We start from the raw sequence: 17717 nt of genomic DNA on the forward strand, positions 1-17717 counted from the left end.
GTGGATTTGATCGAGATCGTGGGTTTGGTTTGATTTGATCGAGATCGAGATCGTGGGTTTGATCGAGAACGACGAGGGTTTGAAGGTAAAGGTGGTAGCCGGTTTTCCGGTTTATGGGATATTTGGTTGGGGGTTGTACGAGTCCAAGTTGTGCCAACACAATGGACAGACTCCGGCCCAACTCGGCCCAACTCGGGGTCTGCCCAACACAAATTGGGGTCTGGCAGTAATAGGACCCTTAATTAATGGGCCCCCTTAATTAATACAATTACCCTTTTGCAGAAAAAAACGGAGTTGAATCTTTCTAACATAGTGAATAGGATTTGGAGTATAGCAGCTGAATCTTGAATCATTTCTGGCAATCCGAATATTCCACAATCCAATTCCCAGCAAGCACGCTTGAATATCACCACCTTGTTGTCACCTGACTTTCTTTAAACATTCTGAAAACTCGAACTCGGAAGTTATCCTCATTATAATAACTCACATTCAACCAGGGCTCTGCAATTAACACCACACCATACAGCTACAATCAAAAAAGATGGATGACACCCTGCAGACATCGCCACAAGAAAAATCTAACTCGAAATGGTAAATTGAGTTTCCACACAAACTCAAGATTCTCTGATCTCTCTCTATATTGCTTCCATTAGGTATCAATCCATTGTAAGCTGACCTGACCGAATAGCTCCCAGAACTTGTCCACTTCCACTCCAATTTATCATTTACATTCATGTGAAAGAGAGGAATTGACACAGTTCATTTCACAAGATCTGCGGGCCAAAAATTGTTTAACAACTCCAAGCTAGTTCCAAGTCTTTTCTTCTTGATTTATAAAATCAGCAACCAACTCTAAAGTACAGTCATGAGGTTTTGGCGGCAGCAACGAGGTATCACTGCAGTTTAAAATTCAGCAATCCTCCCAAGCTTTAAATGATAAACTATTTGAAATATTCCAAGTAGTCCCAGCTCTAATAACCCTTCTAGTAGCACATAGTTGTTTCCACATGATTGAATCATTACTTCGAATTCTGGCATTTAGAAAACTTGTTGAAGGAAAGTACTTACCCTTCATTTGCGTAGCCCAACTCAACTGTGGCTGTATCAGATCCCAAGCTTTTTTTTGCAAAAAGAGCATAGTTTTGAAGTTGAAGATCTTTAATCCCAAGTCCTCCATTACATTTAACAGTACATGCTAGCTTCCAAGGAAAATAATGCAACCAGCAAGTTTCTTCTGAAATCGTTCTAGCAAAGGAACAAACTTATGTATTCAACCTTTACCAGTGAGAGTTGGAATCCCCAAATATGTCGGCATACAACTTGTAGAAGGCATCCGAAAAGATTTCCAGAGAAAGTAAATAACTCTTCTATGAAGCTTAGGTTGATGAATTATCTGAGACTTCTCTTGGTTTATAGCCTGTCAAGAAACCCGACAGTGCACCTTCAACAAATTGTTCAAATTGTGTTGCTCATCCAATCCACATTTCCCGAAAACAAGAAGATCACCCACATACATTAGATGTGATACAGGTGCACAGTGTTTACCAAGTTTGCATCCATGAATTTAACCTTCGCGTTGCATTTTTAGAAAATTCAAGGACAAAATCTCAGTGCATATATAGAATGAAAAGGTAAGGAGATAAGGGGTCTCCTTGTCGAAGACCCCTTGTAGGCTTAAAGAAACCATGATTGTTCAGGAGATTTTCGGAATTAAAGCAATGAACGCATGATTTAGATGAAGAGAAAAAGTCCCATGACTTCAAAAAGAAATTAACAGCTTCACAAACCTGCGGTGCCAGAAATGTTGATAGAAAATGGCTTGATAGCTGTCTGGAGTCTGGACCAGGTGCCTTGAAAGGATGCATCTGCCTTAAGGCAATAAGAATATCTTCATCATCAACTGGCTTCATTAGATTTCGATGATCTTCGGGAGAAATAGTCGGGGTCTCAATGCTTAACACTTCATAGTTAAGACAAGGTTCAGACGTAGTCATTATCTCTTCAAATATTTCTAATAATCTGTCCCCAATCTGCTTCCTCTCAGTAAGAATAACACCTGCAGGGTCTCTTATCCTGTGAATGAATTTTGTCTTCGACATTTCACAAGAGTGAAAAAAATTTGTAATCAAATCACCAAACTTATACCACTCAGTACATTACTTTTGCCCCCAATGAGCAGCCTGTTGAGCAAGTAAGCATTATGTTCAGTAATCAACTCTTGTTCTTTTATAAACCATCTGCCTTCTGGCTCATCTGTAGCAAGAATGCTTTCCTGAATCACTTTAATTCTCTGCTCCAGCACCTTGAACTTGTTCTCTAAATGCACAAAAATAGTCTTGTTCCACCACTTAAATTCCTCTGACAGTACTTCAGTTTTTTGCACAAGGTGAAAGACGGAGAGCCGACAACTTCTTCATCAAATGCCATCCTAACTTGATCTTCACAGCCACGATCCTGTAACCACATCGCTTCAGAACGGAATGGCCTTGAAAGAGAATGGTGCTTATTACAAACTTTAAGTAGTAAAAACTTGTGATCAGAACTAGTAGACATTTCATGATAAGCTTTTGCAGCAGGAAACTTCGACATCCATTCAGCATTCACCAAAATTCTATCCAGCCTTTCCCAAACTCTTCTTCTCCCACATTGTTGATTTGTCCATGTAAAAGCGGTTCCAATGAATCCCAAGTCAATAAATTCACAAGCTGCAATCATATCCAAAAAGGGCATAGCCTGTACAAAATTGAATTGTTGGCCACCTTGCTTTTCTTCACGAGTTGCTGCTTCATTAAAATCCCCCGTCACAATCAACTGTTCATCATTTTGAGGCTTCAACAAAGGTAAAACAGTCCACTGTATCTTCCTGATAAAAGGTTTTGAGTTTCCATAAACACAAGACAAGACAAACTTTCCAGTTTCCCCGTTCATACGTAGTAGATCAACGGTACAGTGGATAAACCAACTATCAGATGCAATCACTTCCATACTAACCACATACCCCCAGATAAGTCAATACTAGGAACCACAAAACAACTAAAGTCCCCAAATCTATTTATCATATTAACAGCTTTATTTACTTTACTACATTTAGTTTTCATAACCAGAAAAATACAATAGGCCAAAAACAGAGATTTTCTTTGTAAGCTCCTCCAATGTCGAAGGCTGGCCACTCCCTCGACATTATAGGAAATTCATGGCTTCTTTGAGTGCTAAAAATCACTCCGCAATTGACAGAAACCAGCCAAACCAACCAAAGCCCTACCAAGTAAAACAAATAAAAGAAAATAAGCTTGTTTTTAGTAGAACAAGAGGCAATACTGGGAGCAATCCCGACAAAACCCGAGTTTTCCAAACGTCACCTAGGACCAGTATCAGCATCAAAACACAAAATTCATGTTTTGTGTTGATAAACACATCTCAAGTCGTTCAAAAAAAAGGTTGTTCTCAAATATCTATGTTGGAAATAAGGCCATGCCATTAAAATAAGGGAGGGGGTATTCAAATATACTGAGTATGGTATATACTATCTCTAAATATTAGATGAGTATATGAGATAGGTTAGTCAGAAGATATATTAAGATATTATAAAGTGCTCACTGATCCTGATCCCTTTGGATAAGAAGATTCAAGGCAGTGATTATAATCGGATATTTGATGAGTATATAACTCTATCCCAATATCGATTTTAGACCATATAGACTACTTAATGGATGTAGGATATTAGATGAGTATATAACTCTATCCTATCGATATTAGATGAGTATAGGACTCTATCCTATCCGATATTGAGGAGGTGGGAACCCTATAAATAGACCCCCCCACCTCACATATTAATCATCGAACAACAAGAAAAGCTCTCTCCTTTAATGGCGACCTCCAACATTTTCTAAAGTAGAAGCCCGGTAATTTGTGGAGATTCCATAGGTGGTATCCTCCCTAGCCATTGTCGGTTCTTGGTTCTTGGTTCGTGAAAAAAAAAGGTTGCTTCCGTTCATGGTTGGAACTTGACTCAAGCAAAGTTAAGAAGAAGAAGATCTTGAGTGTGTCAAGAACATCTTCTCCGTAGATCAAAGCTTGGAACTTCAAATTGAAATTTGTGACCAAGGTACGATCTTACATTTTCATTTGCGCTATTTTATGCATGTGGTATAACGTAATTGTATATATCATAGGAATCATGCATGAGATATCGATAAAATCCAACATTGGCATCGAGCCGAGTTTTCCATGGTTTGCATGCTTTTGTTTTGCGGTTTTGATCTTGTGATCTACAATTTTTGAAAAAATCGTTTTTTTCAAAATATTTTAATTAATTTTTAAATAATTAGGTTGTTTAAAATTAATTAGATATTGCTTAATTTTTTTGTAAAATAAATTATTTATGGGAAATAATTAGTGGAAAATTTTTCTAGGAATTTTTTTTCTTAGAAATTTTTACATGGAAATTTATTTACGAGATTATTTCTCTATAAATTTTAGGATTTTTTTTTTTTTCACATGTATTTTTCCACAATTAAAAATTGACATTAGGATGTTTATTTTTTACCATGCATAATTATTTGAATATGGATTTTTACTATTGCATGAATATAAAATTGTTTGTTTTCTATCAACGGTCATATGAAAACCAAGGCACAATGCCTAAGTCACATAGACCCGAAACTTGTAGGAAAACTGAACCAGATCTTGGGAGACGGGCTTCCAAGAAACGCATGACTGCAAAGCAATATAGGAGAACTTTGAAGCCCTCTTGTCTTGAAATCTGATAAGATAGAGACAGAGCCACCATCACCAGAATATACACCAAAGAGCCCCAGTCCTATTCAAGATAGGAATGAGGCTCGACCACTTAAATCTCTCCTACATCGATTATGGGACGATGCTAAGGAACCAAATCCATATGAAGTGTCATCAGGGTTTATTTTCCCACCTCACGGGGAAACAGAGGAAGTGGCTAGTAATTTTGAATGGTCGATAGTATTTGTGAGGATGAGGATGACTCCCACAGGCACCCGGGAAGCTTCTATGTTCATGGTTGACTAGCTTCATTTTAGTTCTACATTGTTTTTGAAAGATAGGAAACTCTTTTTGTAGAAACAATTTTATGAAATGGAAATTTAAGTAGTAGATTTTTTGCATATTCTATGTTATTGATAGTCAAATGCATTGATTTTATTTAATGGCTAGAATCATGCTAGTAGATTATCATGATCATCTCATATGTGAAAATGTGGATTACTTAGATTTAAATTTAAGAGATGATTCTTATTAAGTAGTATCTTATTTTGGAATTCAAACTTGATAGAATGGCACCCGAAGGGAAAATCCCGTTCTGATGCTACCGAAAAGGACTTGTTAAACGATAAAATTACGAACTTTGGTCTAGGAAAGTTAGGCTAATTCGCAGATAGGAAGGTCATGATGTAATAACCGAGACAAGAGCGAGAACCCTATTTGAAGGATTAACACAAGCCGCTTATCTTCTTTGTACTTAAAAAGTACAATGAGTATACAAGCAAAGATAATGTTGCCCGAATTGCCATACTTGGCACCATGAGGAATGACTTCATGATGCGGTATGATGGCCTTGGATCGGCAAAAGAGCTATGGGAAGCAGTAAAAGCGGACCTTGGGGGTACGACTACTGCACAGCTGAGGAGGCTACAAATGAGCTTTGACAAATTTATCAAGCTGCCCCATACCTCTATGACACAACATTGCGGTGATGAGGAACATGGTTGCCGAAGTTAGCCCGGGGCGAGGTCTGTCAAATGAACAGCAAATTCAAGCTGTCATTAGGTTTTTACCTAAAACTTGGGAACAATTTCGTCTTATCTTGACGCATGACGACAGTATCACAAACTTTGCACAGGTGTAAAGGAAATGCAAGCTTGAGGAACAAAGGCTTCTCAATGAAAAGCCTATTGTTCAAACTGAAGCAAATGTTGTCAACTCCAAAAAAAGGAAGGCTCCTTGGAACAAGAAAAGTGGAAAAGGGAAAGGCAAGGAAAAGGCCAAGCCTAACCCCACAAAAGAAACCTAGGAAGTCGATAGACATGACTAGTGTTGAATGCTTCCGTTGTTATCGGATGGGACACTATGCTAGGGCATGTCCTTCTCCGAGGTGAGTTTTTACTTTAGAAATCTTGTCAATCTGATAAAATCTTGTCATCTTTATCGATTCATCACAATATTGGATTGTAGATTCAAAGAAATGACTAAATCACATAAGCGGGATAGGTCCCTATTTGAAGATTTAGGAAACTTCCACAAGGAACTTCCGGAGAGTCCACATGGGAAACCAAAGTTGTTGCTGATGTTTTGGGGCAGTGCACTTGTAGGTTGGATTTTGCGAGTGGGAGATCCATCCTTATTGAAGAAGTACTCTTTGTACCCTCAATTAGGAGAAATCTTTTATCGTTTTGAAATTACTTCAAGAATCCTATGTGTTTAATTTTTCCCAGAACTCGCTTGAGAAATCTTTAAATAACAGTTTGATAGGTCATGCTTATTTAATGAATTCTTTTATGACATTACACTTAGCACAAACTGAAGTTTTTATGTCTAAAATGGTTGGTTGCCAATTGTGGCATGCTAGACTAGGACATATTGGACACAATAGGATAGACCGCTTAGCAAGGGGAGGGTTATTAGGTAACTTAACCTCTGTTAAAATGGAAACCTGTGAAAGTTGTCTTGCTGGAAAAGCCACCAAGAAACCTTTTGGGAAAGCCCAAAGGGCAACTTATCCTTTACAACTTATTCACTCAGACATCTGTGGACCAATGAATGTAACAGCAAGGCATGGGGCTTTGTATTTCATTACCTTCACAGATGACTATACACGTTATGGGACCGTGTACTTGATGTCTCACAAATCAGACGCCTTGGACTATTTTAAAAAGTACAAGAACTTAGTTGAGAATCAACTTGATAGGACAATAAAGGCCTTAAGAACTGACCGCTGACGGCGTGAATATCTTTTCACGATGAGTTTAAGGAACTCGCGGAAAATAAGGGTATAGCTAGACAGCTAACTATTCCTTATACCCCCCGTGAGAATGGTGTCTCGAGAGAAGGAATAGAACCCTGCTTTGGACATGGTTAGATCTATGATGGCTCAAGGGCTAACTTGCCTATCTCATTTTGGGGTGATGCATTGTTAACGGCTGCGCATTACTTAACCTAGTTCCTTCAAAACTGTTGACAAAACACCCTATGAACTATGGACCGGGTAGACAACCCGTTTTGAACTACCTTAGACCATGGGGTGTCGCGGCCTTTGTCACTTCTCAAAATCGAGAATTTGGAAAGTTGAGTGCTCTCGAAAGAAGTGTATCTTTATAAGATAGATTGAGACTTCTAAGGGGTATGTCTTCCTAGGGGAGGATACTCAAGGGCATGTCACGAGAAAATAGAAGCACGTAACGTCGATTCTTAGAGGATCAATACCCAATGAGGGGTGAGGTTGATAAGGATATACAACTTTACGAAGTTGATAACCTTATAAGCTGGCGATGAACAAAGGCGAAGATGAAACTTTCATCAACCCCGATTCTAGTAACAATGGCATTGGTCAAATGATTGATCAATCCCAACCTAAAAGAAGAGTGTTAGAGGCCATATCCCCAAACGTCGGTTTGAGATTGAAGGGGAGATAAATATGACCAATGCACTTACGAAATATCGATGAACCTAAAACGTTCAAGGAGGCTATTTCGGGTCCAATACAAGTAAGTGGATGGAAGCTATGAAGGAAGAATTGGAGTCGATGAAGAAAAACAAAGTATGGGACTTAGTTGATCTACCTCCAAACAGAGATCTATCGGGGAACAAGTGGGTTCTCAAGATCAAGAAAAACGCGGAAGGGAACATAGACAAATTCAAAGCTAGGCTTGTTGCAAAAGGTTACACCCAAAAGAAGGAATAGACTATGAGGACACCTTCTCACGGTGAGTAAGATTTGCCTCCATACGTCTCCTCTTGTCAATGGTTGCCCATTTAGATTTAGAGCTTTACCAGATGGATGTCAAAACTGCTTTTCTCAATGGAGAATTACAAGAGGAAATCTATATGGATCAACCCACTGGTTTTTCAATCAAGGGTCGGGAACACAAAGTGTGCAAACTGAATGAGATCCATATATGGTTTAAAACAAAGCCTCTCTAGACAGTGGAATCTGAGATTCCATGAAGCAATGCTTCAAGACAAATTGAGGAAATGGTAAATGAGGACCATTGCGTATATGTCAAGACATCTAAAAATGGTTTTGTGATTCTATCTCTATATGTGGATGACATTTTGTTAGCAGGTAACAATAAGGCATTGATAAATTCCACTAAGGAGTGGTTGTCATTAAACTTGAAATGAAGGACATGGGTGAAGCAAGTTATGTCTTAGGAGTTAAAATAACTTCGTGATCGCCCAAACGCTTGTTATCTTTGTCTCGGGGAGACATATATCAAGAAGGTTTTGGAAAGATTCAACATGACCGATTGTAAGCAAGTAGATCTCCCAAGAAGTCTAGGAGAGTCTTTGAGTTCTAAAATGTCTCCCAAGAATCCCTTTGAAACTCGGGCTATGAAAAATGTACCATACTCAAGCCGCAAATCGGAAGCCTTATGTATGCAATGTTGTGTACAAGGCCGGACATCCGCTATGCAGTTGGGTTAGTATCAAGGTTCCAAACAAATCCCGGGTCGCATTAATCGGAAGGCTGTCAAGAAGATAATGAGGTATCTAAAAGGCACCGTGGACTACTCACTTGTCTACCAAGGGAAAGATCTTAAGTCGATTGGGTACTCCGATGCCGACCGGCCGGGAGACCTTGATGAGAGGAAGTCAACTTCGGGATATACCTACATAATGAATGGAGGTGCTATATCCTGGAGCGAAGAAGCAAACTTCCATAGCACTTTCAACTATGGAAGCCGAGTATATTGCATGTTGCTTTCGCCACACGAGGTCGTGTGGCTCGGGACGATTCATCAAACACTTGTCGGTGTTCTCAAAGTTTCTTGAACTAGTTCACATCCGGGATCGACAAAGATGCTGCTCTTGCATATGCTAAAGATCCAAAGTACCATGGAAGAACCAAGCATATAGAGTTAAAATACCACTACGCACGACAAATGATCTTCAAAAAAGAAAGTGGTTCTACAACATATATCCACCGATCGGATGGTTGCGGATCCACCTGACCAAACCTATTCCAAAGGAACTCTTCCTTGCACATGTAAAAATGCTTGGGTTAAAGAGGATGTGATTATGTTAAGAACACTTTGATGGTTTAATGAATAAAAGTGCATTCTTTCCGGATCGATTGCATTCTCATTATATCGCTTTTATCATCTCATATGTATGTCGGTAGGGTTGATTGGTTCACTCACATGAGCAAGTCACTTCCATTTTAAACGATGGGAGTTTAGCTTGACAAGTCACTAAACCTTATAGGAAGGGTGGACCTAGTGCGAGTCATGCCCCTTCTTATAATTGAATAAGAAGAAACAGCTTCATAGGGAAGATTCGTCTAAACCTACAAACGGTTGTTGCCAAGTGGGAGCATAGTATCCTTGGAATTGTCATTAGGGATGACAACACTTGCATGGTATGAGTGGACATACAGATATCTATTGTTGAGTAAACAAATTAGATACTCTTGCCATGACATGTTTTCACACAACATGTGTATAGTTGACCACCTGAGAGCAAGAAAAGAAATATCCCTAAAATTCTTGCTATGTGAGCTCTATTGATATATTTTTGTTTAAAACATATCGAATGGTACCCTCCTTGAACTTTTGACCTTGTCAAGAAAATAAGAGGACTACTCGTAACTTTGGTTTGCTCCCCACAAGCTCTTACTAAAATTTTGATTGGATGCATCTTTGGGAAGTTGGTAGAACTCGGCGACAATGACTTGCGTGCAAAGCGGTAAAAGAACCGAAGGTTTATCACACAATCTTTGGGATTCTACCCGCCGGGACAATTGATGATAATTGTGAATCATGTGATACGTTTTTTGACTTTATGGTGTGGACTCATAGGGATGAGTGCTATTTGTCAAAGTGATGAAACAAACAGATCTTGGGGTATACACACACTCTCCGGATATTAGGTTTTGGATTCATCTTCTTTAAGATCACTTTCATGGTAGATCAACGTCGCGTGCTTTTCATTGCGACTTGCTACTTCCACAGATATCATGATACGTGTGCTAGGGTCACACGAACCATTTGCCGTGTGAGACACACAAATGGCTAAGCATTCTACTTAAATGCTTCTCTTAGAAACCTTCTTCGCCGTTGTTTGAAGTGGAAGATGTTGGAAATAAGGTTGGATAGACGCCCACCAAGATAAGGATAAACCATCGAGTATAGGACTCTATCCTATCGATATTAGATGAGTATAGGACTCTATCCTATCGGATATTAGATGAGTATAGGATTCTATCCTATCGGATATTAGATGAGTATATGACTCTATCCTATCGATATTAGATGAGTATAGGACTACATCCTATCGGATATTAGATGAGTATATAACTCTATCCTATCGATATTAGATGAGTATAGGACTATCCTATCAGATATTAGATGAGTATATGACTCTATCCTATCTGATATTAGATGAGTATAGGACTCTATCCTATCCAATATTGAGGAGGTGGGAACCTCTATAAATAGACCCCCCACCTCTCACATATTAATCATCCGAACAACAAGAAAAGCTCTCTCTCCTTTAATGGCAGCCTCCAACATTTTCTAAAGTAGAAGCCAGTAATTTGTGGAGATTCCATAGGTGGTATCCTCCCTAGCCATTGTCAGTTCTTGGTTCTTGGTTCGTGAAAAAAGGTTGCTTCCCGTTCGTGGTTGGAACTTGACTCCAGCAAAGTTAAGAAGAAGAAGATCTTGAGTGTGTCAAGAACATCTTCTCCAGAGATCAAAGCTTGGAACTTCAAATTGAAAGTCGTGACCAAGGTACGATCTTTCTGTTTCATTTTCACTTATTTTATTTTATGCATGTGGTATAACGTAATTGTATATATCATAGGAATCATGCATGAGATATCGATAAAATCCAACAATCTATTTACTAAATATGCCATGCCATTAAAATATGAGGAGGGGGTATTCAAATATACTGGAGTACGTGGTATATAAACTACTCTCTAAATATTAGGAGAGTATATGAGATAGGTTAGTCAGAAGATAGCTGATAATATATTATGCCGGAAAGTGCTCACTGATCCTGAGTCCCTTTGGACAAGAACCTTCAAGGCAGTGATTATAATAATTTTGCATCTCTTAACCCTGGAAGATCGCCAATATTGTTTTTGCTACCATTAGACTACTTAATGGATGTAGGAGTATTAGATGTCCTGGAGTTTATAATGGACAAGTTCATGAACTAGCTTCAAGGCACAATGATATCTTGGTTATTTGTTTCTGATTGTAACTTCACAAGTTTTAATAGAAGATTGAGGTTATCTTAAAATAAGAAATAAAATAAAATTAAGGTGGGGGTATACAGAAACCTTCAGAAAACGCACACTCATTATACAACTAATAGTGATGTGACCGAGATCCAGACGCAGCTCAGATCTTGCCAAACACCATGGCCTTGATTAAACTAATGATACTGTTCTCCATTAGTATTCTATTCTATAATAGAAGCTATAAAACACATAAATCAACTTTCTTCGCAAAAAATTTCTCCCTTTAAAAGCCAACTGGCCAATCATGGCTTCACCTACTTACTTCTTCAGTACATCTGGTGACTGGTCCATCTACAGCAGCTTCTCAGTTACTGCACCAGCAAAATCATGTTCAAGTCACTACAGCAGAGGATATAGCTGACTCTCACATCTGCAATTTCAGTAAAAGATATATAAAACAACAATCCAGAGTTCTTCCAAACACGAATTGTTGCTCATAGCCACAACCTGCAGGCTCTAGTGGAACTAAATCAGAATAGCCTTGGCGAAAGTAAGGTGGCTGAGGACCAAGTGTAGGAGCCAAAGGATATGATAAATGCAAACCGGAGGACGCATGTGCCATTCCTGATGCTTGGACTTGAGCAGGACGTGCCTGGAAAAGAGTAGAGGACAAGCTAGAAAGTTAATATATCAAAGTATCCTAGTTCCCACAAATTAAAAAATAAAATAGACTTATTGATGCAATAGCATGGAACAATATTATATAGTTCTAATTATATTATTATTAAATTATATTATTAGTAGAGTTTCCTATTTGTTTTAGATCTAGGTTATTTAGTAAGATTTCTATTTTGGTTTCTAAATATAATTAAGAACAAGGTTTATTATATAAAGACATGTAGGACTTCATCTTCATTGTTAGGTTGGTTGTTATTGAATATTTATTCTAAAGGAATTGTTTTTCGTGATTTAAGGTTTAAGCCATAGATTTAGGTGTTTGTTTTATTAAATCTTATTGATGTTCATCTATTGTTGAAGTTTCTTCCAACAAGATATATCAAATTTGGTATCAAGAGCCAATTGATCTTTAGGAAAAAAACAAAAATAAAAAACACTATTCATCGATACTGTTTATCGTGGTACTGTTCATGCGTTTTTTTTTTCTCCGATTATCTTGGTTAATTGTCATGGAGTATCGTAGAAGAAGTATAAGAGAGTCACCGTGCCGCCCGATCATCGAAGTTTCTATGGATCGAAGTATTATGCCGATCACAATTATGGAAAAACTTACGATTTGGATTGCAGCCACCGCAAGTTAGTTTACTCTTTCGAGAAGGTATGATCTTCCTTCCCCCTCCATTCCTTCCCCCCTCCATCACCGGCTGTTAGTTTGAGACGAAAATTCAAGTCAAAGAAGGGATGCGGATTTTTCTCTTACGAATTGATGTATGATCCCGATTCCAACCATGCAAAGAGGGATGGTGTTCCCCCTCTTAAAAATTGTCACCACGTACCACCATAAAAAAAAATTACCTTCGTTGGTTAGGCGAACTCCCCAACCTTCTCTTCTTGATCAACTCGTAAATCATCTAAAGAAAAGAAAAAAAAAATAGTCGTTCTAATCCTGCTTGGGAAGTTTCTCCACCACCTGACCATGAAAAGGAGTAGCCACATCAACATCTTTTGTTTCAAAACGCCTACCTATCATCCTGCCCACAACCTATTCCTCAAAACCTCTGCTCCAAGCCCACCCCACTAATTGCTCCAAGCCTACCGCATGATCTAAGTTATCAACTACCACCCCATGTCGATATTGATCTTTTAGCAGTAGAAAGTGAACATGAGAGAGCAAGAGATGAAGACAGACTAGAGAATTTGAGAGAAGAAAAGCAAGGCATGAAGAAATTGTCAACGACAAATCAGCAAAGTCAACATCCTGTAGCAAATGCCACAGCTATTGCTTCTCCAATTGGTCATTGTTTTTTTATAAAACAAGTTAATAGGGTTTGGCAAACCCTTACCTGTAAAGCTCTTAAATAAATCATTCCCCTGATATCATTTGAAACTAGTTCAGAAAGTTTATTGTCTAAGGGAGAACCATTACATACATATTGATCATCAAAAGACACAAATAAGTTTGCAAACTAATCCGCACTCTTATTAACTTCTCTATAGACATGAGAGAAGATCACATCCTGAAACCTTGAAACTTCATATCTGATAGTAGCAATTAAATTACAGCAGAGCATGGGGCTTCTTCAGAACCTTTGAGAATTTTGAATTGCTCTGAGGGAGTCAGAGCAAACTTTAACCTTCTGAATGCTTTGTTGCTGGCAGAGATGTAGTCCCACTTCAATAGCTTTAAGCTCTTGAAATATTACTGAACATTGGTAACCTCCACCGGTGTAAGTGAGAATAATATTCCCATATTAATCAATGACTATTCCACCACAGTCTACAGTGTTCCGCTTCATAGAACCATCAGTATTCAGTTTCATATAACCCTATTGGAGGGAACTTCCATTTGCATTAGATAGGTTCTTTAGTTCTGAATTTGACTTACATGTCCAGCCTAGTCAGTAAGCATATGATATCTGCCGAATCTTGAATAGTGTCAATCCTTATTCCCAAGTAAATTTTCATTTCTTTGATAATAGAGTTAGCGATATGACCACAAGTGCTTCAATTGTTACTGAATCTCCTGGTATTTCTCTCCTTCCACAAATGACCTATTGTGACACAAACATACACCTTGTATATATCAGCTTGTGGATTGTGTTTTCTGCATAAATTAATTATATCACACCATTTTGCATTTAAAGCTTTTGCTGATCTTCCTAAGCCAATAGCATTCTTCACAAGTGACCAGAGAATGGACAATCAAAGAAGAGGTGCTTAGAGTTTTCCCTTGCAGAATCACAAAAATAACATGAAGATTGAACCTTCTCTTTGGAACTCTGGTTTTAACAACAGGATACCCATCAGTCCTATGAATGCTGAATTGAAACATCCCCATGGCCATGAAGACAAACAGTTACGACAAGCAGCTTTCTATCCAGATTAGGAGCCGCTATGCTGGCAACCTACAATGGGGGACATTAATTCAAACTAGCAGCAGTGCTCACCATTGTCACTTGCTATTACATCCCTTAATGTTGTCAAGGTTGTTGTGTTTCCAAAACTAATGTTACTTGGAGGTGAAAAGGGTGTGAAGACTAAGCCAGTTCCACCACCACCACCTCTACAGCAAGTTTGTCCTGGTATTCAAGAAATGGTTATAACCAATTGTCTTCCTCTTAGGAATTTTGTGAAGGAGATGGATACGAGAAGGGATTCTCCTGCTCATAAACAGCGTGATTTGGAAACCAGAAGCAATAACCACAAACTTTTTGTTAACAGTATGGGGCTACTTCACAAGCACCTTATTGCTAGTGTGATGGAGGGGCCTGAAGAAATTAAATAGGAAAACCTTTTCAGCAATTTTCCACCTGAAAGAAGCACTACTTCCATATCTATGCTAGATGATTATGTGGATTCGTATATAACCAATTTCGAGAAGGATTTTACTTACAGCAACAAAGTGTTTCAGTGCTTATTTAGTGATGAATTTCAGTCTTCAATGTCCTTTCCAAATGGAGACTCAGCGGCATTGTGGTTCATTATAACTTTTGGGAGTCAATGTTTAGGCAAAATTCGAGGCCGAATTCCTTTGAACCATGGGAGGGTGATGGTAAACGTGAAACGAGGAGTTTTGTTTAATTTGGCGGGTCTACAAGCAACCATACTCGAAGACAAGTTTCTTTCAAGCTGGGGAGTATGATGCAAGAGCATTGAACAATATTAGATAGTTCTAATTATATTATTAGTAGAGTTTCCTATTTGTTTTAGATATAGGTTATTTAGTAAAGTTTCTAAATAGAATTAGGAACAAAGTTTATTATATAAAGACATTTAGGTTTTCATTGTTAGGTTGGTTGTTATTAAATATTTATTCTAAAGGAATTGTTTTTTATGATTGACGGTTTAAACTCTAGATTTAGGTGTTTATTTTATTAAATCTTATTGATGTTCATCCATTGTTGAAGTTTCCACCAACAAAATACATTATTTATCCAATAAGAAAACAAAAATAAAAAGATAAAAGAAAGAAAACACATTTACTGAAAATAAAGAACTGTTTGCAACACCACAGACCAAATTTCTATTAATTATGTTCTTTACTTTAGCAAGCATTGTAACAGTAACATTAAAAAGCAAAATAGGCATTTATCCCATCCCTCAACCGAGAAAAACACCTACGTTATTCAAAACAAAAGTACACTATGAAATAAGTCCAAAAGTGGGCTGGTCTGGTCATTAGTTGTTTACTCATTCTTTATTGCGGCTTACTAGTTACTTCCGTCGCTAACGCTCACTTTGTTCCTTCATCCACTAAACGCTACAACCAATAAATACTATCTGCAGCTTGGAGAGCTCACTCCGGTCATCCCTCCAGTAGAAGCCACTTCCAGGGCCCCAGGTTATCTTCTACGACCGAGCTGCGTGGATCTTCTATCCCCTTGTCTCCCCTGCCAGCTGAAGATAGTATTTATTGCTTCCTTCAGGAACTAAGTGAGTGTTAGCAAACGTATTCCAAAAGAAACTAGTAAGCAACCCGGCCGGATAGATTGGACCTCCCTTGCTGACCTCTCTCTATTCCTTGGGGAGGGGGAGAGGTTTCTGATAATTGTCAAATTGTGAACTGGACATTTTAGACAAATTACCACAATCCCAGATCAAAAGAGACTCAAATAAGGATGATGAACTACAAGGTATTTATTTAGTCCCATATCTCAACTCTTATCCTGGACACGACCAAAACAAAAAGGTTGAAGTGAAAAAGATTAATGCACCTGATGCAGTTGCTGTTGTGGAGTTCCACTTAGTCTTACACTTATTGGCAGTTCAGGCTGCCCTTGGCCCCGGAGGTGGTCTGGCACTGTATACTGTAGAGCCATAGCTGGACGATTTCCAAAATCAAATTACTCATATCCACAACCTGCAGGCTGTGGTCGAACTAAATCAGCATAGCCTTGGCCAAAGTAAGGTTGCTGAGGGCCAGGGGTAGAAGCCAAAGGAGATAATAAATGCAAACCGGAGGACACGTGTACTTGTGCCACTCCTGATGCTTGAACTTGAGCAGGATGTGCTTGGAAAAAAGTAGAGGCCAAGTTAGAATAGCAAATACAACTTGTGTGAAGAAAAAAATAAGAGTCCTGTATTGGGCAGCCTCCAGCCCAAGCCCAACAAAAAGCCCATGTACACCCCCACCTAATCGCGAAACCGGGAAAACTTGTTGTAACCGGTCATCTCTCTTGCGATTTCTCACCCAAAACGCTAGACAAAATTCCTCTCGCGATCCTTCAATCCAACAAAGCATTGTGAGTTGCTAGGCGTCTTGGTTCTCAAGTTCTCCAACTTCTCTGTCTTCAATCAGTTTCAAGTAAGTTAATTTATGATCAAATGTAGAAAATTGTTTTGAGTGATCAATCAGCTTCAACTTCTCTGTCTTCGATCTGCATTGTGTTGGGTTTGGTGATAAGCAGGAAATTGTTTTGTGTTTTATCTCCATTTCTAATGGATGGTTGTGAATTCGAGTTTTCAATGTGAAGTTATTGAACAATCTTAATTCGATTGAAGCTACTTAATTGGTGTCTTTGTAATTGGGATTACATTAGATAATAGTTACTTTTAGAATGCAATCTTAATTTGTACTTACTGAATAATCTTAGTTTGATTGAACTAGTGCCGAGTTTTTTCTATGGCAATGAACTCATCAGTAATTCATAAATGAATATTTGTCTTGTCAAGTACTCAAGTTGTCATATTAGCATTCTTATATGATGATGATTGAACAGGGATTAAGTCGGTCTGTCCAAAACTTGAAGGATCCTTTGAAACACAAAGAACTCTGGATAGGATTTACCTACTTTTTTTAATAATGTGGGGTGTTTAGAGGGTCGCGCGTCTAGTTTTCGAACAGGCAGTGTGACGCCCCGAGACCCAACACACATCCCGAGGACGTGGAATGAATCTCGAGGCGGTCGCTATCTCGATTCTACCGAAATTTCGGCAGAGTTTCCTTTGTTTAATCGACATTCATAAACCCTAAAACCTGTCATAACCTGGAAATCCTAAACTACAACCTTCCAACAACCATATATATACAAACCAACCTTCTAAACAATATTATATACATTCACCCACTGTTTAAGTGTAACTGCTACTCAAATACATCAAG

The 17717-nt window shown here is 38.4% G+C and overlaps 1 protein-coding gene across 2 annotated transcripts; it reads right to left on the reverse strand.

Moving 5' to 3' along the window:
- Positions 1-11485: 11485 nt before the first annotated feature.
- LOC147493402 (uncharacterized) lies at positions 11486-16655 on the reverse strand. Of its 2 annotated transcripts, none has more exons than XM_086566422.1 (3): positions 16330-16655; positions 11945-12089; positions 11486-11808 (listed from the first exon to the last, which is right to left on the reverse strand). In XM_086566422.1, exons 1-3 carry the CDS (start codon positions 16432-16434, stop codon positions 11789-11791), a joined length of 270 nt encoding a protein of 89 aa, XP_086422548.1. In that variant the 5' UTR covers positions 16435-16655; the 3' UTR covers positions 11486-11788. The 2 variants fall into 2 exon arrangements, with proteins under 2 accessions (XP_086422548.1, XP_086422547.1); XM_086566421.1 differs by having other exon boundaries at positions 11486-11867; positions 16330-16638.
- Between the last annotated feature and the right edge of the window lie 1062 nt (positions 16656-17717).

The sequence above is a fragment of the Coptis chinensis genome, chromosome 6 (genome assembly GCF_015680905.1).
Source record: "Coptis chinensis isolate HL-2020 chromosome 6, ASM1568090v1, whole genome shotgun sequence".
In the NCBI taxonomy this organism is placed as follows: Eukaryota; Viridiplantae; Streptophyta; class Magnoliopsida; order Ranunculales; family Ranunculaceae; genus Coptis; species Coptis chinensis.